The following is a 20,950-nucleotide window of genomic DNA, read 5'->3' on the forward strand; positions in this document are numbered from 1 at the left end:
ATTGGAATGAGCAAGTCCATCAAGGTTGATCTTTTCCCCCATGTTGCTATTAGGAATGTACAATGTTATTTTGGTTCTGCTCATCTCACTCTGCATCAGTTCGTGCCAATCCCTCCAGGCTTCCCTGAATTCCCATCCCTCCTGGTTTCTAATAGAATAATAGTGTTCCATGACATACATATGCCACAGTTTGCTAAGCCATTCCCAGCCTTGGACATTTACTTGATTTCCAATTCTTTGCCACCACAAACAGGGCTGCTATGAATATTTTTGTACAAGTGATTTTTTTACCCTTAAAAATAAGTATTTTAAATTGATCTTGATCAAGGAACCATTCACTGAGCACCCAGTATAGAGACATTTGTGTATGGTACAGTTGAGTTCAGAGGAGATGCAGCATATAGGTAAAAATATAAGCTGTTGTTTCTCACAGTAATGTAGCACTTTGCTCCATCCTTTTATAAAAGGTAGGATCAATGTTAGGCACATTTTGCAGATGATGATCCTTGGGCTCAGTGAGCTATAGGTAGGGACTATCAGAACTGGGCTTCTGACTCTTGTCCAGGGCTTTCTGTTAGATAATGCTGCACCTCTCCACATCCAGGGAGCAGCATATACATAGGGAGGGATAAAGGATAGGAACTATGGGCAGTCCATCTGTGAACTTGAAGGGAATTGAAAAGCTCATTTTTGAATGGGTCTGATGCATTCTATTCTGGATAAACTACTTGAGAGCAGGTCTAAAGGCATTGTGTGTCTAAAGACTTTTAGTGAATTTTAATAAGGTCCTGTCTGGGTCTAAATCTGATTAAATGTTTGGTAGGTGAGACTAATCCTCTCAACCCTGCAGAAGTCCTTGGGTCATTGAGAAGATGCCTGAAATCCTTTTAATTTACTTTCCTGGGCTCTTCCAGGCTCTTTACCTCTCTGGTTGTCAGAGACTTCAATTTTAGAAGTCTAGTTATAGTCTCTTGGTTTCTTGTTTAGAGGGATTTTCACCTCCTGGAGTAGAAGACAGCAGAGAACTTAGTCACCATTTACTTTTGCCAGGTACCTCATAGATAATACTAAATGATTCAAGGCTAGATGGGCCACGGTCTCTTCCTTTGCCTATCTCCAGAGGTAGAGGTGGTCCTCATTCTTGCTACAGGGACTAAAAGATGAGGTCAAAGTGGAAGAGAGTCTTGGGAAAGTTTTTTGCATTGACAAATTTAAACCTGAGAACTTTAAAGCTATGGTTTTGTTATTTAATTCTCTGCATTTTGCTGCTGTTTTATGTTTCTCTGTGACCATGTCATTCAGTACCACTTCTTTCTTCCTAATGCCTTTCTTTTCTTTATACTCTCCTGTCCTTTTTTTTTGCTAAGAGTAGTTGGGCCCATTAGGTTCCTTTGATGTCCTTGTAAATTTTTCATGGTCCATTGCAAAAGGATGAGAATGGCTTGGTTTATTTTGTCAGCCAGTCATATCTTCTCTTCCCCTCTTTCCCTTTTTTTCTCCTCTCTTTTCCTTATCCTCCTCCTTTCTCTTTCTCTCCCCCTCCCCTATTTTCTCTACCTTTTTCCCTCTTCTCTTTCCCTCCTCCATCTTCTCCTTTTACTCTCTCTTTGCCTCCCCATTTCCTTTCCCTTTCTTTATCCCTTTCTATTCTCTCTCTTTCTCTCCTTCCCTTCTATTATTTTTCTCTTTTAAATTTAAAACTGCTTGTTGTTTTTTCTTTTCAGATAATGTACAATGGTCAGCCAATTACCAAAATGGCTTGTGGGGCTGAATTCAGCATGATAATGGACTGCAAAGGAAACCTCTACTCCTTTGGGTGCCCTGAATATGGTCAGCTGGGTATGGCAGCCTATTCTTTTTAAAAGCTTCTGTTATCTCAACTGCGTATTTTGGACCAGAAATCAGTGGAGGCTAAACATACGTGTTTTAAAAGTCTGGTCCATTGATCTCAGATAATAGCAGTTTATGACTAAGTGCTTGTCAACTTTCCATACAACAGTATATTGTAACACAAGATGTGGAGGGTGGGGTGGGGTCAGAATTTGATAGGGTCCTCTCAATTTTGTTCTTCATCCCTAGGGTCAGGGCACATTCTTGACCCATTGAGTTTCCTGTTCTGAGTCAGAAAAGGAAAAATTGTGAAACTGAGCTCAGAGTGAGGGAGGGTGACACCTTAGCATTTTCTTTCATTCCCTTTCTTCTTGGATATTTGCCTACCTCATCAATAGGACATTTTACATCTCAGACCCCCCCAAAGAAAAGACTCTTGCCCAAACGTCTCACAACAATAGGTAAAATGTACTGTGTTCACTGGGTTCATAGCCATGTTGTACTGGCTGATCAATTAAGCATTCTTGATATTTGCATTTTTCTGAAGTAACCATCTAGGGTTTGGCAATTTGGATCTTTGATCTCTAGACCTTGAGATTCCTGTCAGCTTTCCCCAGACTACAGAAAATGAGTAACTATGTTTATCCCAATGACAGCCCGAAATGAGTGCAACAAAAAGTGAAAGTAAGATCACCTGGGAAGATTGTTTGATCTTTTATCTAATGATAACCTTTAGCATTTGACCAAAATAAGTCTCTTTCCTTACCCTCTGTAAACACTCACCATCCTAGAGAAGATCTGTCAGTGTCCTCATCTCAAACCAAAACCGTTCCTTCAATATTCAATCCACAAAGTATATGAAGAACATTAGGAGGGTGGGTGTTAGGTGGTGGGAAGGTAGAAGGAGGGAATAGAAAGTCCAGATGAGACCTGGTCCATGCTCTCATACTGAGAAGACAGTAATGGACAGATCATGATAAATGTGCTGGAAAGCAAATTTCCACCTTCCTTCTGGGGAAAGGATCCTTTTTGATGGAGATCAAAAGAGACTCGGTGAAACAAGTAAAATTTGAGTTCAGTTTGGGAGAATGCCTTGAAATTCAAAGAAAGAGGGAGAGGAGACCAGAGAAAGAAAATGAGACATAATCTATGGGAATGTGGAAATCTCTGAACAGCAGGGGCATGTTGAAGGATATTTGTGTGGCTTGGACTGGAGTTCATCCAAGGGGAGCGAAGTGAGACAGAACTGCAAAGGTAGGTTAAAGAAAGTAGGTCCAACAAGACCTCCTAGAATGGTATTGCCATCCCCAAGCTGTGATCATCACAGTCCAGACTAAGATGGCAGCATTGGTGCCAGAGATAGGAGAGTAAAGGAATGCTTGGATTGGGTAGAGAAATAAGGGAGAGAGGTAGCATTTAGAAGAAACCCAGAAAGTTACATGATGCTAAATTGATTTTCCTCCGGGAAAATTGAATCTGTAGTTAGCTACTCTACAAATTATTTCCTTGTCTGATCAGTCACACTTGCTCTGAGGCTCTAAGCATATTCTATTTGCCTTCATTAGCTAAATCCAGGACAAGTCTGTGTTTGGCCAGCTGCTTTGAATATGCCTCTATATTTTGGATGATCCTTGGGTCAGGCAAGACTACTTGGTTACATCAAAGATGAGGAGATGAAGAACCTGTTGAATCAGCCTTGTTTAAGTTACTGAGCATTCCCTTTCAGCCCTCTAAAGGAGGGGGATGGTGTGCAGTTTTAATGAAGGTTAATGGCATCCAATCACTGGGCATTTATTAGATGTCTTTTTTGTGTGTGGCCCTAGGTATAAGTGCTGGGGAGTATGGTCAGAAGTGTAAGGGTTCCTTCCTTAAGGAGATGTTTATAGTCTTTCAGGTAGACATCATGCTCACCTCCCAAGTCAGACTCACTGTCACTAGAGGTCTCTGCCCTAGTTAATAACGGAAAATGGGCCATTGTTGGTCTCTTCAGCCAAATATCACTGCTTTCAAATCCAATCTTTTCTGTATGCTGGCAGGACACAATTCTGATGGGAAATTCATTGCCCGTGCTCAGAGGATAGAGTATGACTGTGAGCTGGTCCCCCGCCGCGTAGCTATCTTTATTGAAAAGACAAAAGATGGACAGATTTTGCCAGTTCCCAATGTGGTGGTCCGAGATGTTGCCTGTGGCACCAATCACACGGTAAGAGTGACTATTTTCTTTTTCCTTTTATTTCTTTCATCATCGCTTTGGGAAAGTTAAACTGAAACAGATGAATAGTGGTCCATGTCATCCTCCAGATTGGTTCGATTCAGAAGCAAGTCATTGGACTAATCTGAAGGACACATGATCACTAACTGACCTACACACTGGTGTCTGTGCTCCTCAGTTTCCTTATCTCTGTAGGACTACATCATGGGATAATTTCTCTAGCTACAAGAGGAAGGCATCTTTGAGGTCATTAACCTCTCTTCATTTCTAGATGAGGAAATGGATATAGAAAGGATGATGAATTTACTTGCAAATGGCCATTAGGATTTTTACCCAGACCCAGCTCCGAATCCAAATGCAGGGTGTGAAACTGGATGACCTAAATGTTTAGGCTGAATGTTTAAGACTGAACCTTGCTCCGGATGTCTAGGGTGGAGAAGGGAGAATGGAATGGAATCTAGTAGGTGGAAAGAAGGTTGTTAGATTGGGAGACTGAGGACCTGGATTTAATCTTTTTAGGTTTTTTGCTAGGCAATGGGGTTAAGTGGCTTGCCAAAGACCACACAGCTAGGTAATTATTAAGTGTCTGAGGCCGGATTTGAACTCAGGTACTCCTGATTCCAGGGCCAGTGTCCTGTCCACTGTATCACCTAGCTGCCCAACCTGGATTTAATCTTATCTGTCGCTTAGTATCTTCCTGACCTGAGTGAGACAAGGCAGTTTACTTGTCTGTAAATGTAATATTCTCATCTGTAAAATGGAAGGGGTTGACCTGTGGACTTTTTTGAGCTACTTGTGGCTCTGAATGTTATATTCTTGTGACCCTCCATATTAAAGGGTATTTAAGGTAGTCGGCATAAATTAGAGGAAATTTATCCTGTTATCCAAATTATTACATATGGTAGAAAATTTTTGCATAATTATGCATGGGTATGGATAAATTTTTATTTACTATTTTAGGGGGAGAATACTTGCTGTTATGGACATTATTTCCCTTAACCCTTCCTCAGTCATATTTCTTAATATCATGGTTAAGGTAATATTAATATTCAGATGAGCTGTAATTTCATCTGTTGGTCAGCAGACATTTAATAACCACATACTATGTAGATATAAAGAACAAGAGTGAAACAATCTGTACTCTGCTATGAAAGAATGTGTTCTATGGCACATGGCTTTAGGGCCAGCTTGATGGGAAGATGGTATGTTTTTAAGATCTTTTAGATTTGGAAATTACTTAACTGCTTGTGCACCTCCACCACCACCCTCTCCCTTAAAGTAACTGGGCAAGAACTGATTGATTTTTAAAAATAGCTTTTTATGGCTAGCTTTTGCTTTGCATCACCTAAATTTCTCCCATTTATCTCCCAAAGAAAAAAATAATCAGCAAAACTGATCAGTAAATTGATTTTGGATCACTGGTGATTTATGACAGGATAATAGTCTTTCTAGGAAAAGGTTAACTGTAAAGGGGGGGAGAGTTGTGTTTTTCTAGAAGGATCCAGAAAGTGCCTGTCCTTTTCCCCTCTTTCTTTGCTCTTTCTGCAATGTAATCAATATTGTAATATAAAATTGAATGAGCTACTTTCTGTCTGAAGATTTAACCCTTTTGCTTTCAAATGGGGAAGAGAAAGACATGGGCTTTGAGATAATGATTATTATTATCCTTGGTACATTTGTTTCTGTCTCATTTGCCACCCCCCACTACCTCCCCCTTCACCCTCAATGGCTTCTCTTCTGACCTTTGCTGCCTTACCTGGATCTAGAAAGGGGAAGCAATTGTCCATTTGGGAGCTTGTTCTTTTAGTTGGTCACTGACTTAATGGGCCCCTTTGGTTCTCTCCACAGCTGGTTCTAGACTCTCAGAAACGTGTTTTCTCCTGGGGATTTGGAGGATATGGCCGGCTGGGCCACGCAGAGCAGAAGGATGAGATGGTCCCTCGCCTGGTGAAGCTCTTTGATTTCCCTGGTCGTGGGGCTGCACAAATCTACGCTGGCTACACCTGCTCCTTTGCTGTCAGTGAAGTTGGTTAGTGGTTATTCTTCCTGGTTTTTGCCCTGGGTTTGAAGATATTAAGAAGATAATTTTGCTTTTTATAATCCAATGCTCCAGCAGGGGAACAGCCAGACAGAGATATTTTCTATTATCAGTATCTTGGAAATTACTTGACTTCTTTTCTTATATTTTTTAAAGCAGGTTAGCAACTGCATGTTGTATTCTACATAGAACTGGCTTTTAGATAGAAAGGCAGAAAGTGCATTTAGATCTTACTTTTGATGGGGGTCTTAGAACAAAAGGTTGCGTAGGGGTCTTAGAGAATGTCAGAGTTGGGAGGAACTTTAGAACAGAGAATGGCCAAGCTAGAAGGGACTTTAGACCGAGAATTAGAATTGGGAAGGTCTTTAAAACTCACAGTATTAGAACTGTGAGGGCCCTTGGAACCCAGGATGTCAGAGCCAGTAGGGCCCTTAAAACCAGGAGGTTGGAGCTGGGAGGGCCCTTAGAACACAGGATGCCAGAGCTAGGAGGGTTCTTAGAACACATAGGATGTCAGAGCCACAAGGATCTTAGATCACAAAAGGCAATTACTCAAATTTCTGTAATACTGTATGTTGTCTAAAAGATGCAAAATGCATCAGTATAATAACTTTTCTTGTAATACTTCTTGATGCCAAAGATCACAGATCTAGTTCTCATTCAATATTACCTTTTTTTTAAAAAATGTAACCCATATTTTATCAGCTGGTAGAAGTATCTTTCACAGTCAGCCCTCCTTCTCAGTTCAAAGCTTTTTATTCATTGCCTATGGTGCATCCTGTTTTTGGTATAAAAACAAAAGCCCTTATGGAGCTTTTATCCTCTGCTAATGGGATGGTTAACTAGGTACATGGAAGTGAGGCAGGAGGTACTTTTTTCCTTAGACAGGTTGATTTCTCAGGGACCCTGGGTTTTATCCTTGCCTTGAAAGAATTTCCCCTCCAATGATTTCTTTTTTCATGTTCTCTATAGGGGGCCTTTTCTTCTGGGGTGCTACCAACACTTCTCGGGAGTCTACCATGTACCCCAAAGCAGTTCAGGACCTGTGTGGCTGGAAGATTAGAAGCTTAGCTTGTGGGTAAGTGCCTCATGGGGACTGTAGAACTGGCTCCCTCCTGCTCCTCCTGTAGCATCTAGATGTGGCCGTATACTGCGCTAGAAGCTGGTGGCTGGCCCCCTGCAGGACTGCGCCCAGTTCAGACTGTCTCCTGCTTCCTCATTTAGTGGTCTGGCCAGTAAACATTTAGTGCCCACTTGAGGCAAGGTGGTGGATGGGACTTGCCAAGGGTCATTTAGCAAGGGTGTGAGTTTGGATTTAAATTCAGATCTAACTGTTCCATCTACTGTGCCACTGGGCTCCCCTTAAAATTAGTAGTTGTCCTAATGAAGCTAGAACAGTAGGTCATGAAGTACTTCAAATACTCAAGCTGTAGGATTTTATATATGTTCCTGAAGTAAGTAAGGAGGCCCTGGGATTTATTAAGGAAGGAAGTGGCCAAGTGAAATTTGTGATTTAGAAACATGTCTTTGGCAGGATGATGGAATGGAGTGGGGAGGGCCTTGGGGCATCAAGGAAAATTAGGTGGTGTGAGGTCTGAGCCAAGATCGAGGCTGCTGGAATAGAGAGAAGGGGATGAATGGTGAGAAATGATGTGGAGGGGAGGCAGAAGTAGGAATGACACAAATGCTAGGAGGGTGCAAAGCTGGGTGCCTGATGGTTGACAAATGCACTTAACAGAAATGAGGATGCTGAGAGAGGTGGGGGGAAATCTGAGGTCTGTTTGGAATTGTTGGATTGAGATCGTGGGTCGTCCAGGTCAAAATGACCACTGAGCCATCTGTGGTAGGACTGCAACTCTTGAATAAGTATAGGACTGAATGGATAGGTCTCAGTGTCCTCTGCATAAAGGTGATGATTGTATCTGAAACTAATGAAGTCAGTGAGGAAAATGATAGCTTTAAGCATGTTCAGAACAGAGAATGTCAGAGGTGGACAAAACTACAGAATCTGACTTACTAGAATTGGAGCCCTAGTAGAGAGGAGGGCCTCAGGCACCTCTCTGGGGCACTTATAGAAGATGAACCTGAAAAAGGATCCAGAGATAACTGGAGAGCCCAATCAGCAGGAATCCTCTGAGCTGAGATGCTCTCCAGGAGGAGAGGAGGCAAACCTCAGCAGGAGAGTATAGCCTGGAGGTAAACAGAGTTAAATGTGGTAGAGAGATCAAGAAATGCTGGTGTGAGTCTAGGGAAGAGGCCATGGGATTGAACAATGCAAATCACTGGTAACTTGGCAGAGGATAGTTTCCACTGAATTATAAGATTGGCAGCCAGGTAAGGATGTAAATGCAGTGGGGTTGAGATTGCTTTTTCCTGTGAGTTGGACCATGAAAGAAAGAATGGACAAGATGGGGAAGATGGTTGGATGGGAAGCCAAGGTTTAGTGAAAAATTTTAAGAGATAGGAGTGGTCTTTCTGTTTTTGTAACTCTTGATGAACAAGCCAGGAGATAGGGAGAAATTTCAGATGAGTGAGAGAAGGGGGCAAGTTCTTTATTTTGGGGGGGGGGGCTGGGATTCAAACTGTGGGGTGGACAGGAAAAGATGGAATCAGAGAGAGTGAAGGATCATCTACATATGATCCATCCTTTCCTTCCTCCTCTCTACATGTGTATATATACCAATATGCATAGCTATATGAGAAGAGTTGGCTTGGCAAGAGATGCTCCTCTTGGTACCAAAGACTGGAGGGAAGGGGGTGATGCTCACAGTGATTTTTTTTTTCCTAGTGAATAAAAAGGCCAAATGTTCTACTGAGTGATTTGGGAAAGAGTAGGCTTGAAGAGAGGAGAAGGTTGAGCACAGGTGAAGGAGCACTAAGTGGATTGCTACATAGAGGCTCAGTTGCCATATACATGACCTAGATTAGTAATGGGCTAAGCACACTTGAGTGACTCCCTCCATCCCCTTTCCTTTTGCCAACAGAAGCAGAAGGGACAGTGTGGCAACACTCCAGCCTTGACCTTTGGCTAGGCTTGCTAGAGCATAGGTGAAGAGGGCAGAGGGGAAAAGGGAGCAAAGGAATAATATCCTGTTTGATCTGTTGGATCAAGATTGGGAAGAGAGGCAGGTATAGCTGGGGAACAGTGCTGACCTGGGGTGGTATGTCTTGGTCATTCTGCATCTCTGTTCTAGCTTGGCTCTACCAGAGCTGGCTGTCACCCTTGGGATGAGGGGACCCCCTGAAATTCATCACCCTGTGATAGGCAGCACCTTCTCCCCTTGGATGGGAGTGTGGGACAATCACCCCTCCCAAAGATTGCCTTTATTGAAGGGTTAGCATTCTCTCCATTGACTCTAGAGAGCATCATGCTGCAAAGGTTTCAGCTTTTATTATGTATTATTTTCTACATTAGAATGTAAGCTCCCTGAGGACAGGACTGCCTTTTGGTGCAGATGTACTTCCTCCAGTGCCTGGACCTAGGAGGTTTTAAATAAATGGGAATCAAGTTTAGAAAGAGTGAGCCCTGGGGTGGCTAGGTGGCACAGTGCATAGAGCACTGGCCCTGGGGTCAGGAGAACCTGAGTTCAAATCTGGCCTCAGGCAATAATTTCCTAGCTGTGTGGCCTTGGGCAAGCCACTTAACCCCATTTGCCTTGCAAAAACCTTAAAAAAAAAAGAGTGAGCCCTGGGGAGAGATGAGGTGAAGTCAAGAGGGCTTTGGGTCCAATTGAGAAAGCTGCAGAAAGTTGTTGGAATGTGTTCTGAGGAAAGGATCACAGCACCAGAAGGTGGCACCTTCGTGATCTTGAGTGTGAATCCCTGGAGCCTTAAGATAGCACCATGGAAGAAATCCTGGCAACTGACATTGTGGCATTGGAAGGTGTGCTTATGTGTGGTCTGGTTCTAAAGCCCATCTGACAGGCATCCAGGTGCTGCCCTAGTCCATGGATGGCTGGAAGATGGGAGTTCAAATTCGACTTTAGATACTTTATAGCAGTGACGTCTTGGACAAGCCTCCTCACCTGTCTGCTTCAGTTTCCTCAGTTCTAAAACTGGGATGATAGTATTTACTTTGGAAGGGTTCTTGTGATGATCAAGTAAGAAACATGTAAAATACCAATGCTAACTATTTGTTTTGGATTTTGTTGATGGTCTTTTGAAAAACCTCAATTCATTTTATAACATCCATCCCCCTCTTCTGCTTGTTTAAAAAAATGAAAAAAAATAAAGATAGAAAAAAAGCAAATTAGCAAATTGTCAGACTATGTCTGACAGTCTGCCATATTCTGAAAGGCATGCTGTTTTTTGTTTTTGGGGAGGAGTTATACAACCAAGTTACAGTATACCAAGGCGTTCTGTTAGGGACTTAAATGAAGAATGCTTCTAGAAGACTCCTTACAGGCCTAGGCCTCTTCTTGTATGGTGATAAGAGCTGAGAATTCAGGAGACTTGGGTTCAAATCCTCTAAAATTTACCTCTGAGTACTTGAGTTTTCTTTGCATCTGTAACATGCATATGAGAATAGGTCACAGTTACAAGATGAGGTCACAATTGTAAGATGTGTGACCTTTTTCAGAGTTTTTATTATTTTATTCCATTGTGTGGAATTTACCAGTACAAAATCAGGCTATGGTTGGGTTTGGTGGAACATGGTCTGAAATCCCTGCTCAAGGGAAAGTTGGGGGCTGGAAGGGGCTTGAGCTGGGGAGGTTTGAGCTGCAGTGGTTAGGTCAGTTGGGATGTCTGACCCCATTATGTCGAGCCCTTTGGAGTCAGGGGTCACTACCATGCTCCCTACTGGGGGACGACCTGACCCTGGTTCGAGGGGCAGTATCAAAGCTTCTCAGCTTATCAGTGCAGAGCCTGGGTTTTAGCCTGCTGCCCTTCCAGATTGAACTTGGGAAAAAAAATACGACTCGGATGCTGTTAAGTTTATTTATGATTTAAATATTTTTCCCTTTTCCTTGTAACATTGTCCTTTGAAATGCTGAAATGAAAATGGGTTTGTGATGCCCTACTCTTCCCTTGGGATGTAAAGGTTGGCAGTATCCCCAAGTCCTCAACTTGCAAGAACAGTCCTCCGTGCTGGCATGGGGGTGGTCAGCACAGTGGAGGAGTCCCTCAGACTGGCAATGACCACTTTTTCCTCTTTTCCAGGAAGAGCAGTATTATTGTGGCTGCAGATGAGAGCACCATCAGCTGGGGCCCTTCTCCAACCTTCGGTGAATTGGTAAGAAGGCAGCAATGTGAAGCTCAAAGTGGGGGAACTGTAAGGGAAGGGTCAAAGGCCTGGACATCTGTTTGATTGAAAGATTCTCCCTCCAGTCTTTCTGTCCTTCTTGCTTCCACCTGGGGTCAAATCCCCAGAATCTCCCTGTATAAACCAAGGAATCTGTCTAAGATCCCTTCTTTCCCATCTCATATTCCAACATTCTTTGGTTTTGACATCTATGTTATCTTTGTAGTTTTCCCCTCGATCTTGAAGCATCAAGTCATTCAATGAGCAGATGACTTTCACTTAAGGTTCTTGTATTTGCCCAGATCCAGACCAGAATGCTTTGGCAGGGATCCTTTCTACAGGGCCTTCTCACGCTGTAAGATTAATGTGATAAAAACAGAAATTGAGGTTAACATCCCCTACAGCTAATGCCCTCTTTGTGTCTCTGGGTAGATCACTCACTGTCTGTGGGCTTCAGGCAACTCTTCAGGAGATATGAAGCCAGGACTTTTCCCATGCTTAAAATCCACAAGTGTTTATATTAGAACAGGCACAGCAGATTTAAGTACCAAGAATTCTCCTTTGCATATCTCTGGATAGGATGGCCTTGGTCTTTATTGACCTCTAATTCTAGGGAGTGTGGATCTGCCCCTGACCCAGAGCGGCTTCTGGTCAACCTTTGCATTCAAAGGAAGTAACTGCTGAGACCAAAGCCATTTTGGTCATGTAAATGCAGGTCAAGTTAGAATTTTCCATAAACTCCATAAAATAATCTCTCTTGCAAGAGACAGCTCTATATCTTCAATGTCTCACCATCTTTTCTCCCCAATGACAAGGATTGGGTTAGTGTTAACTCTTCCTTTTGAAGCTTAGAAAGCAAATAAATAGCCATTGAATTCACACTTTTCCACTCCCATCAAAGCCTTTTCAGATGCCAAAGCCCCCTTAGTACTAGTTGGGAAGGAATCTTTAGCAGATGTCACATTGGTGGCCTTTTAGACTGTCTCTTGGGAGGCTTCCCCTTTACTAAATTGGCCTTCATTCTCTCTTCTGTGTCTTTAGCCTCAATTACTTGAGTGATTAGGGCAGGTACTAATGGATCATCATTTTCCTGCTTCTATCCCAGAGGTGCCTCACCACACATTGCCCAGTCTGCATGGCCTCAGGAGCCTCATTTCTTTGGCTGCACACACAATAGATTGGGAATTAGAGTGGCCAATTTTGTCTTTTGGGTGAGATAATATTTATAAGGACTCCTGGACATCCTGAAAGTCCCCAGGGTTCTAGTGCCATGGGCCGAGTCCTTCACAGGACCTTAGAACTTGGCTTGTGGAAGGTCATTGAGTCTAGCCCCCCTCCTTTTACTGATGGGGAGATGCAGACCTTAAGATACAAAGGGATCTTTCTATGGCTAGTCATAAGTGACTGAGGGGATTCAAGCCTAGATTCCTTATAGGCTCACCATTTTTTCCACACTACTGAGCCTATCAGTTGTCTAAATGGGGATTTCCAGTATGTGATGTAGTGTCTAGAGAGCCGACTGGAGTTCAGAAGGACCTGTGTGTAATGCTACATCTGAGAGAGCTGAGCCAGGTTCATGACCTGGCTTCTGGGGGGTTGTAAAAGTTTTGATCAGTTCATTTTCAAAAGATTAGTTTCCCTTGTAATCGTAATCCTCTTATTTTATACATTGAAAAACATTCTTCTGAGGAGGGGAGGGGTTCATAGGCTTTACTAGAGTTCCCAGGGGGATGCGCTGGAAAAAAAAAGATTCAGAACTCTGGGCATAAATGGAATAAAAGAGGTCCATAGACGTTTACCTATATGAAGTTTCCTATTTTCAGTGAATCAGGTCTGATTTGAATGGAAGCTGGAGTAGTAGTTGTCCAATCCCACCTTTCTGGGTTATTTTAATGATATCTTTAGTACTGTGCTATACTACCTACTATGTAGGTGCCAAGTCCCCTTACAAATACCCTCACAAAACCTTGGGAGGTGAGGCTATTGTTTTTCATATATATATATATATATATATATATATATATCTCAAATCATTTATAGATGAGAAAACTGAATCAAATAGTGATTAAATAATTTGTCCAAGGTCACATACAAATGAAGTGCCCAAGAAACCGGATTTGGGGGATTTCCCTGACTGCCCAGCTCACTTTCATGTGCGGCCTATTTGTGGAAAAAGGAATAGGCTTCTTGACCCAGGCTGAGGCGCCAGGCCTTACTGAGCCCCAGGGTCTTCATCTTTAGTATGCAATGATGATGAACTAGGACCCAGTACCTCATGAGCTCTGGGGTCTGTGCTGACTTTTTGTCCTGCTGCATCCTCAGGCCACCAAGTTGGGTCCTGGCTACTTTGCTCCACCAGTTGTGTGCTTTATTCCTAGAAATGTCTTCTACACTACAAACAACTGAACCATGGTTAGGGAGGGTGGGGGCCCCAGTGAAAGCCTCTTGAATCAGCTAAACCCCATGGGTGACTGCTGGCCTAGTTCTTTCTCCCCCCTGCCCATCCCCAGTTCTTGGTCTTTCTCAAAGTCTCACCTAGCCAGGAGTCTGTCCATGGAACAAGGGCCAACCAGCCATTCCTTAATGTCAGGTCATTCAATAAGGACTTAGTGCTGGTCAAGCTTGGGGTACAAAGAAAGGCAGAAACAAAGGTCAATTGCCTGCCCCCCCCCCCCCCCCCAGTGTATTGGAACAGAGATCACATGCATCCAACTAGGAAGATTCTAGATCTTAAGCAGAGAAGTGAGAAGTCATCTCTGAGGGGATGGGGTGACAGCAGGAGGCTCGGGGGTAGGGACCTATCCAGGCCATCCCTGCAGACCAGGGTTTTAATTGAGTCTTAAAGGAGGTTGAGGAAGTTCCTGACCCCATTTTCCGGTCAGAGAGGAAATGAAGCACAGCCTGACCCACTTTGTGGTTTTCTTGTCTTCTGAGGCACAGATGTTTCTGTAGGGATTGTGCACAATCGGGAGGTGCTTCCAGATATAAATTTCCAAGACATTTAGGTGTTGGTGAATCAATATATAAGAAATCAGAGAGCAGGGGGCAGAATAAAATCCCTGGACTGGGGCAGCTAAACACTTGGGGTTTTATAAAGTGCAAGACTTCCTGTTGGGGGGGGGACAGGAAATAATGTAGAAGAGGTGTGGAGGAATGTAAAACAAAAGATCTGGGAATTGCTCCTTATTTCAGAATCAGAAAGACCTGGGTTCAAGTCCTGTCTCTGACAGGGTGGTTCTGTCACCCCCTAAATGGACCGACCCCTCCCCTCAGATCACTTCTCTAAGGGCTCTAGGCCAGGGTGGGCAGAAAGAATTTCTTAAAGTTTTTTGAAAAAACTACTCTTAGCTTTGGGGCTGGATCAGGGTCTCACAGGACCTTACCTTGGACTCCATGAACTTTTCAAAAGAGATCTGAATAGCAGTATTCCAACAAAATTAGCTTCCCTTTTAATACTTTGTATTTCATACATTTAAAAATATTATTTGGAGATTGGAACTTTGGGCCTCATGGACTGGCTGGGTCAGGACATGACATGTGTAGTTAATGACCATTAGATGGCTCAAAGGGCCCCCAGTAGCATTGGCAGGGGATTCCTTATCTCCAACTCAGAGTTCCCTTGGGCAGTGAAACCATCAATCCAGACCCATTCCCTATTTGTTTCTAATTCTTCTTTCTTTTGTCATAATCTCTGGTTTTGCTGATGATATCAATGCTTCCTTCTTTGAAAACTAGCCTCATTTCGGTTTTGGGGAAAAATAACCTCTTGGAATTATCTGTGATGATTCATATCTTAGAAGAGGGACACCTTTTCTAGGCTCTCCTGCTCCTCTCCCAGGCTCCCCTTCCGTTCTGCTCCACACTAGCAGTTCCCCAAGTTCTGCTTGAGGAATCCTGGGCTGTGACCTGAGGCTGGGCCCAAGAGTTCAGAGCACTACATTCTGTTGGGAAGCTAGCTGTTTGTTTCTTTGGCCCCAGTTTTCTCTCCTTTCTGTTTGGACCTGTTATAGGAGAACATATGAGACAATCTTGGGCCAGACTGTCCCTGTTGGCAAGCTCCGCCTGTCCCAAAGTTAGACACTTGGCAGAGATCCTTTGACTGGTTCTCCCTCTTGTCCCTACCAGCAGCCTGGGCCTCTTTGCTTCTTCTTCATACATTCTCAGAGGATTGAGGTAGCTCCTTAATCCAACCTATAACTTGGAATTCCTCCTATGAAATGTCTACCATAACCAACAGTAAGAAATTACTCGGCCAGCTAGCTAATGAGGAAGGGGGGGATACATAAACCTCACAACAGCCCATTCGGGTTTAGATTGTCTGAGAGAAGAGGGGGAGGGAGAGACAGACAGATAGTCAGTCACATAGCAGAAGCTATGGGAGGGAAAGAGGGGGAAAAGGCAATAGAAGCCGACAGAGTTGAAGGGTCTACATAACCCTTTACGGTCCACTTCTAATGTTAGGTAGGACCTTGCTCTCTGCCCACTCTTTGGTCTTTTTCATCCCTCCTGGACACTTACGTAGAATTGGAGCAATTTCTGTCCATCCTCCATCTCAATTCTTGATTTTCTCACCTTTTCTGTTCATGGAGACCCTTGTTGGGGAGCTCTGAGATGCTACTTCTTACTTGCTGGTATGGATAGGTGAGAGTCTGCAACCTGAGAACACCTGCCCTTCTTTCATTGACTTGTTCTGATCTGTGATATTCTCATCCTCTCCCCCCCCAAAAAAAACCCTCATCCCCACAAATGATAGGGTTTTCTGATTCATGAGGAGCACCATCAGAAAATTATAGTGTTAAAAAGCTACGTTAGAGTGCAACAAGTGTTGGGTGTCATTGGAATCACTGTTTAATTTCCCAAATTCATTCTGTTCCATTTGATGGCACAGCTCATTATTGATTTGCTATGATTAATAATAATAGAAAAAAACAGTTCAGTAAAAAAACTTCAGAATTTAGTCAAACCTGAGCTTTCTGGGAATTCATCTTGATAGTGGGGGATGGAGTAGGGTGGTAGAGACTTGAGGCAGAGAGGCCAGTTGTCTGTCAGGTTATTGTAATATCCCAGGAATGAGATGGTGAAGTCCTGCCCCGGGGAGCGAGGGGGTATTTACCACTGATGTTACCTATAAGTACTCTGCCCAGAGGAATGTAAATTTGGATCATTGACACCTGGATAGATATCTAGGCTTCAAATCACTGGCTCTTTCAGATTAGCCAACAGAAGGCCCTTGTTCAACCCTATGTGATCATAGCTTTGGTCCCAATTGACTTAGAGTGGATGTGAATAGGAGTTGCTTCTGTTTTGGCTAGCTTCCAGACTGGTTTTTTGGTTTTTGGACTAGGTTAAAGAGGCCATTTTCTGCCTCATTTCTTTCTTAGCTGCCTTAATTACTCCATGGGCATTGCTTCAATCAATCTGAGACCTTGTTTAGACCTTAGGTTAAAAAGGGCCATCGCCAGTGGTTCTGATCCCTATCAGGCCACTGGACCCAGATGGCTAAGGAGAAGCAAGTGAGACTAGTGACCTAGTACAGCCTCCCTCCTTTCCCCCCCTCCTCACTCAATACCTATTCTTATATATGTTTTGGTAATCACGTCCCAAATGTCATGGTCTTCTTTGAGAACAAACAGTTTGACTAAGAGATGAACACATTGGATGCATGAGCGTATATATAGGCATCTTGCTAATAGGCCTTTCTGTAATATGTAGAACCACACTGATTCTGGCCAGCCAACTCTTAAGTGGAGTCAGTATCTGTTCTCCATCACTTTAAGTTTTGGGTTTTGGGGGTTGGGAAGTGGAGTGATGTTTTTCAAATAATGGTGGACCCGAACCCTGGACCATTAAGAGCACCTCAGTATTTAAGTAGTTATTCTCAGTCACCTTCTAGATGTTTTTCATCTAGACACTGTCCAGGGTACCCAAAAGGATCTTCAAGACTCCCTTTCCTCTCCTTGTTGTGCTCAGGAACATAGAGTGATTCTATGATGCTTCTTGTGTTCAACTCCAAATCCTGGCCTTGAGATCCTACCATCTATCCACTACTCCCAGCTCATTTTTTGTTTCTTTTCTACCCAAACCCTGTTTCCAAACCTAATCAGTTTGCTTTCGATGCACATTCCTGCCCAAGCCCATGTCCTTCTTTAACTTACATTCAGCCTCCAAACCCATAATCTCCATTGTTTGAGCTTTCTCAAAATCCTACCCTTTCCACAAACATTCTCTCTTTAGTCCTCTGAATGATGACCCTTAATTTAAAATCAGAAAATTTAAGCTCAAGTACCAGATTAAATGGAACATTTCCATATATATAGTGGAATAAAAAGAGGAACTTGTACATGAAACTGCAAATCTCTAGAATAGAGCTTGCTTTATAAGATAAATTCACCATTTAACTTGTTGATGCCTCATTTTTTTCTATGTCTCCTTTAGCCTTCCTTATGCTCTCTCTGTCTCTCTCCTTCCCTCACTCTCAATTTCTTTCTCTCTATCCCTAACTACCTTCTCTCTCAGAATCCTTGCAATAACTAGTCATAGTGAAGCAAAAATATTTCCTGATTGGCCATGTCCAAAAAAGCTATCTGGAGGGTCTTGTTCTTTTTACATTGGTCTTCTGGAATTTTGGATCTCTTAACCAGAAATTACATTGATCATCCTTTCATCTTTCAAAATTGTTTTTCTTTACATTATTATAAGTTTTTCTCCTGGTTCTAATCATTTCACTCTATATCAATTTATAGGAAATCCTAATACAAGACGATTCATTCTAGCCCTATACCTTAATTTGTTCTCTTTTTCTCAGTTAGTGGACACTTTCTTAGTTTCCTGTTCAGCTTGACACTACAAAAAAAGGGGCTATAGATAATTTGTGTATATATGAGTCTTTTTTTTGTTTTGTTTTTAACCTCTGTAAGAGTGGGAGAGCAGTAGGCCTAGTAGCACTATTGCTGGATCATAGTATGCATAGTTTGATAACTTTCTATATAGTTTCAAGTTGCTTTCCAGAATGACTGGACCAGTTCAGTCTGAGCATTTTTCTCATAGCTACTCTAGCATTTGCCATTTTCCTATTTTGTCATCTTTGTCATTTTGCTGTTATCACCCTTAATTCAACATTGCCTTTGACATTAATCATGTCCCACCCATCGGTTTTATATTTTTCATTTGTATTGGAATGAATGCTGGATCTGAGGCCAGGGAACCTCACCTTGCTCTGTTTTCCTGCCCTCAGCACTCTGGGTGACTTTAGCAGGAGCATGGCAAGTCACCCCCTTGGGCCACCTAGTTTAGTGGTTAGAGGACCAGGATTTGGAGTAAGCTGTATGATTTTAGGCTATGTCACTTAACCTCCCAGGGCCTCAGTTACCTTATTTATGAGAGGTTGGATTCAGCCCTTCAAAGTCTGTGACCATGTCACCCTGTGATCTAACTTGTAATCTGTGGTCCTGTAATCTCTCATCAGATGAGGGATCCCTTTCTAGACCAGGGTCAAAGGTCCCTCTGAAACACTCTCCAAAGTGGCTTACTGTTTTTCACCTACAGCAGAGGCAAGTTCCTCCTCCTGGTACTGCTGACTGCTTCTGCCTTTCTTGCCTCTTCACATGCTCTGGGTTCTAACCATGTTGAGTTATCAGCTGTTCCCTGATCTTGTTGCCCTTTCCTGCCCATACTCCTTTATTAGATATCGTGGGGCTCTACCAGGTCAGGTCCTGGGTCCTGAGCTCCGCTCTGATCTTGAGTCACTGTCTATTTTGGCAAGTCTTTTAACCTGTCTGAGCCTCAGTTTTCTTCTGCTAAATGAAGAGGTTGGACTCTGGGCTCTGCAAAGAAAGGTCTCTTCCAGACAGCTGGGTGGCTTAGTGGATAGAGTGCTGAGCCTGGATTCAAGAAGAGCTGAGTTTGAATCCAGACAATTCCTAGATGTGTGCCCTGGGCAAGGCACTTAGCATCTATCCCATTTGCTCATTTGCAAAATGGGGATAATAATCACCCCTACCTCCTAGGCTGGCTGTGAAGTTCAAATGAGTCATTGTGAAGAGCTTGGCACACAATAGGCACTTAGTTTAGCGCTTATTTCCTGTCCTTCTGTCTAGTTCTAGCTCTTGAGCTTAGAAGAACTTTATGGCTATCAGTGGCCTAAGTTCTTTGTCTTTGGTCTGAGCTCCTCTCTGTCACAATCTCTCCCCTGCCCTCCTTGAAGACATGTGTTCCATGAGATTGTCCTATCTCATATGTGGGGCAGAAACCATGTCTCTGTCTCCAGTGCTAGGCTCAGGTCCTGGAGGCACCTCCTGGGAGCTTAATCACACTGTCCTTTGAATTGTAGGTGCCCATTCAGTGCTATGATATCTTTACTTCTGCAGGTTCACTGAACAGCCTCCCATGTAGCTCTTCTGTGTGAGAGATGCAGAGATGGAATGGCAAAACTCTCCTGTCTCTGCAGTTCTGGGGCTGGGCAGGGAGGTGCGAAACCCAGGTAGAGTAGCAATAGGATTATTCTAAAACAAAGTCACAAAGCAGACAGACTAGTAGAGGTAACTAAGGGTATAGAGAACTGTGATGGTCCTATAAGGAGAAGATCATACTTGAGAATAACCAGCTCAAACCAGTGAGTGCAAGATTGGACCTAACATCCACAGGTTCTTATGAATTATTTAAAGAAAGCATATCCATAAGGACTATGAACTAGCCTTTGGGCATATTTGTGTTAGAAATTGAGGGTTGTGTTGGGGGTGGCATTGGGGTAGTTATCTGAACTAGAATGATTTAAGTGTGAGGGAGGTGAGCATATAGAGATCCCTGGGAAGGTGGGACTTATAGGAGAATGGGAGAGAATGGAAAAATGAAAAGGGAGAGAGGGAAAGAAGGAGAAATGTCAGAGCAGCCTCCTGTGTGCTTCCACACAGTATCTTTCTACAAAGTGCAGGATTACAAAAGTTTGAAGAGTGTATAAGGAAGGCCCTTGGGGCTAGTGGCTATTCCTTGAGCTTCCATTTACCTAATAGCAGATAACTGATGTTCGAGTTGGAGTGGGAAGAGTTGATCTTCTTGAAGCTTGACCCAAAAGTCCATCATTTGTGTTCACAGATTTTCCCCTTGTCCTTTTTGTTTCCCCAGGGCTACGGTGATCACAAGCCCAAGTCTTCCACTGCTGCCCAAGAAGTGAAAACCCTGGATGGCATTTACACAGAACAGGTGTGTAGAGGCATTGAAGGGACTCCAAAGGGAAGCTTTTTGAGGGCAGGTGCCAGTGTCCTTTCTGTCTTTTATCTAATCCTTCTTGCAGTTGGGCCCATCATCTATGCTTTTTGAAATAACATTCCTGAGAGGATGCATGGATGGGAAAGCATTACCCACTAGCAGCTTATGTGAGATATTGATGTCCTGGAGATTTTTCCAAGATGGATGTGTTCTCAACATCCCTTTGTTCATTTTATAGCTTTATACTTTTTTTTAAATTAATTTATTTTTCCAATTAGATGGAAAGATGGTTTTCAACAGTCATTTTTTGTAAGGTTTTGAGTTTCATGTTTTTCCTCTCTCCCTTCCTTTTTCCCCCTTGGGAATATATGTATGTATAACTGTTAAACATTTTCATATTAATCATGTTGTGAAAGAAAAATCA

General features: G+C 43.0%; 1 protein-coding gene across 2 annotated transcripts in view; it reads left to right on the top strand.

Annotated features, from left to right (window-relative positions):
- The window catches only part of RCC2 (regulator of chromosome condensation 2), a 53,807-nt gene that overhangs the window by 25,354 nt on the left and 7,503 nt on the right, over positions 1-20,950 (top strand). For both annotated transcript variants that reach the window (XM_074218288.1, XM_074218289.1), the window contains exons 7-12: positions 1,725-1,839; positions 3,867-4,033; positions 5,891-6,071; positions 7,053-7,158; positions 11,241-11,313; positions 20,443-20,520. In XM_074218288.1, coding sequence (XP_074074389.1) covers positions 1,725-1,839; positions 3,867-4,033; positions 5,891-6,071; positions 7,053-7,158; positions 11,241-11,313; positions 20,443-20,520 — 720 coding nt within the window. The remainder of the gene's footprint in view (positions 1-1,724; positions 1,840-3,866; positions 4,034-5,890; positions 6,072-7,052; positions 7,159-11,240; positions 11,314-20,442; positions 20,521-20,950) is intronic.

This window comes from Macrotis lagotis, chromosome 1 (assembly GCF_037893015.1).
Source record: "Macrotis lagotis isolate mMagLag1 chromosome 1, bilby.v1.9.chrom.fasta, whole genome shotgun sequence".
NCBI lineage: Eukaryota > Metazoa > Chordata > Mammalia > Peramelemorphia > Peramelidae > Macrotis > Macrotis lagotis.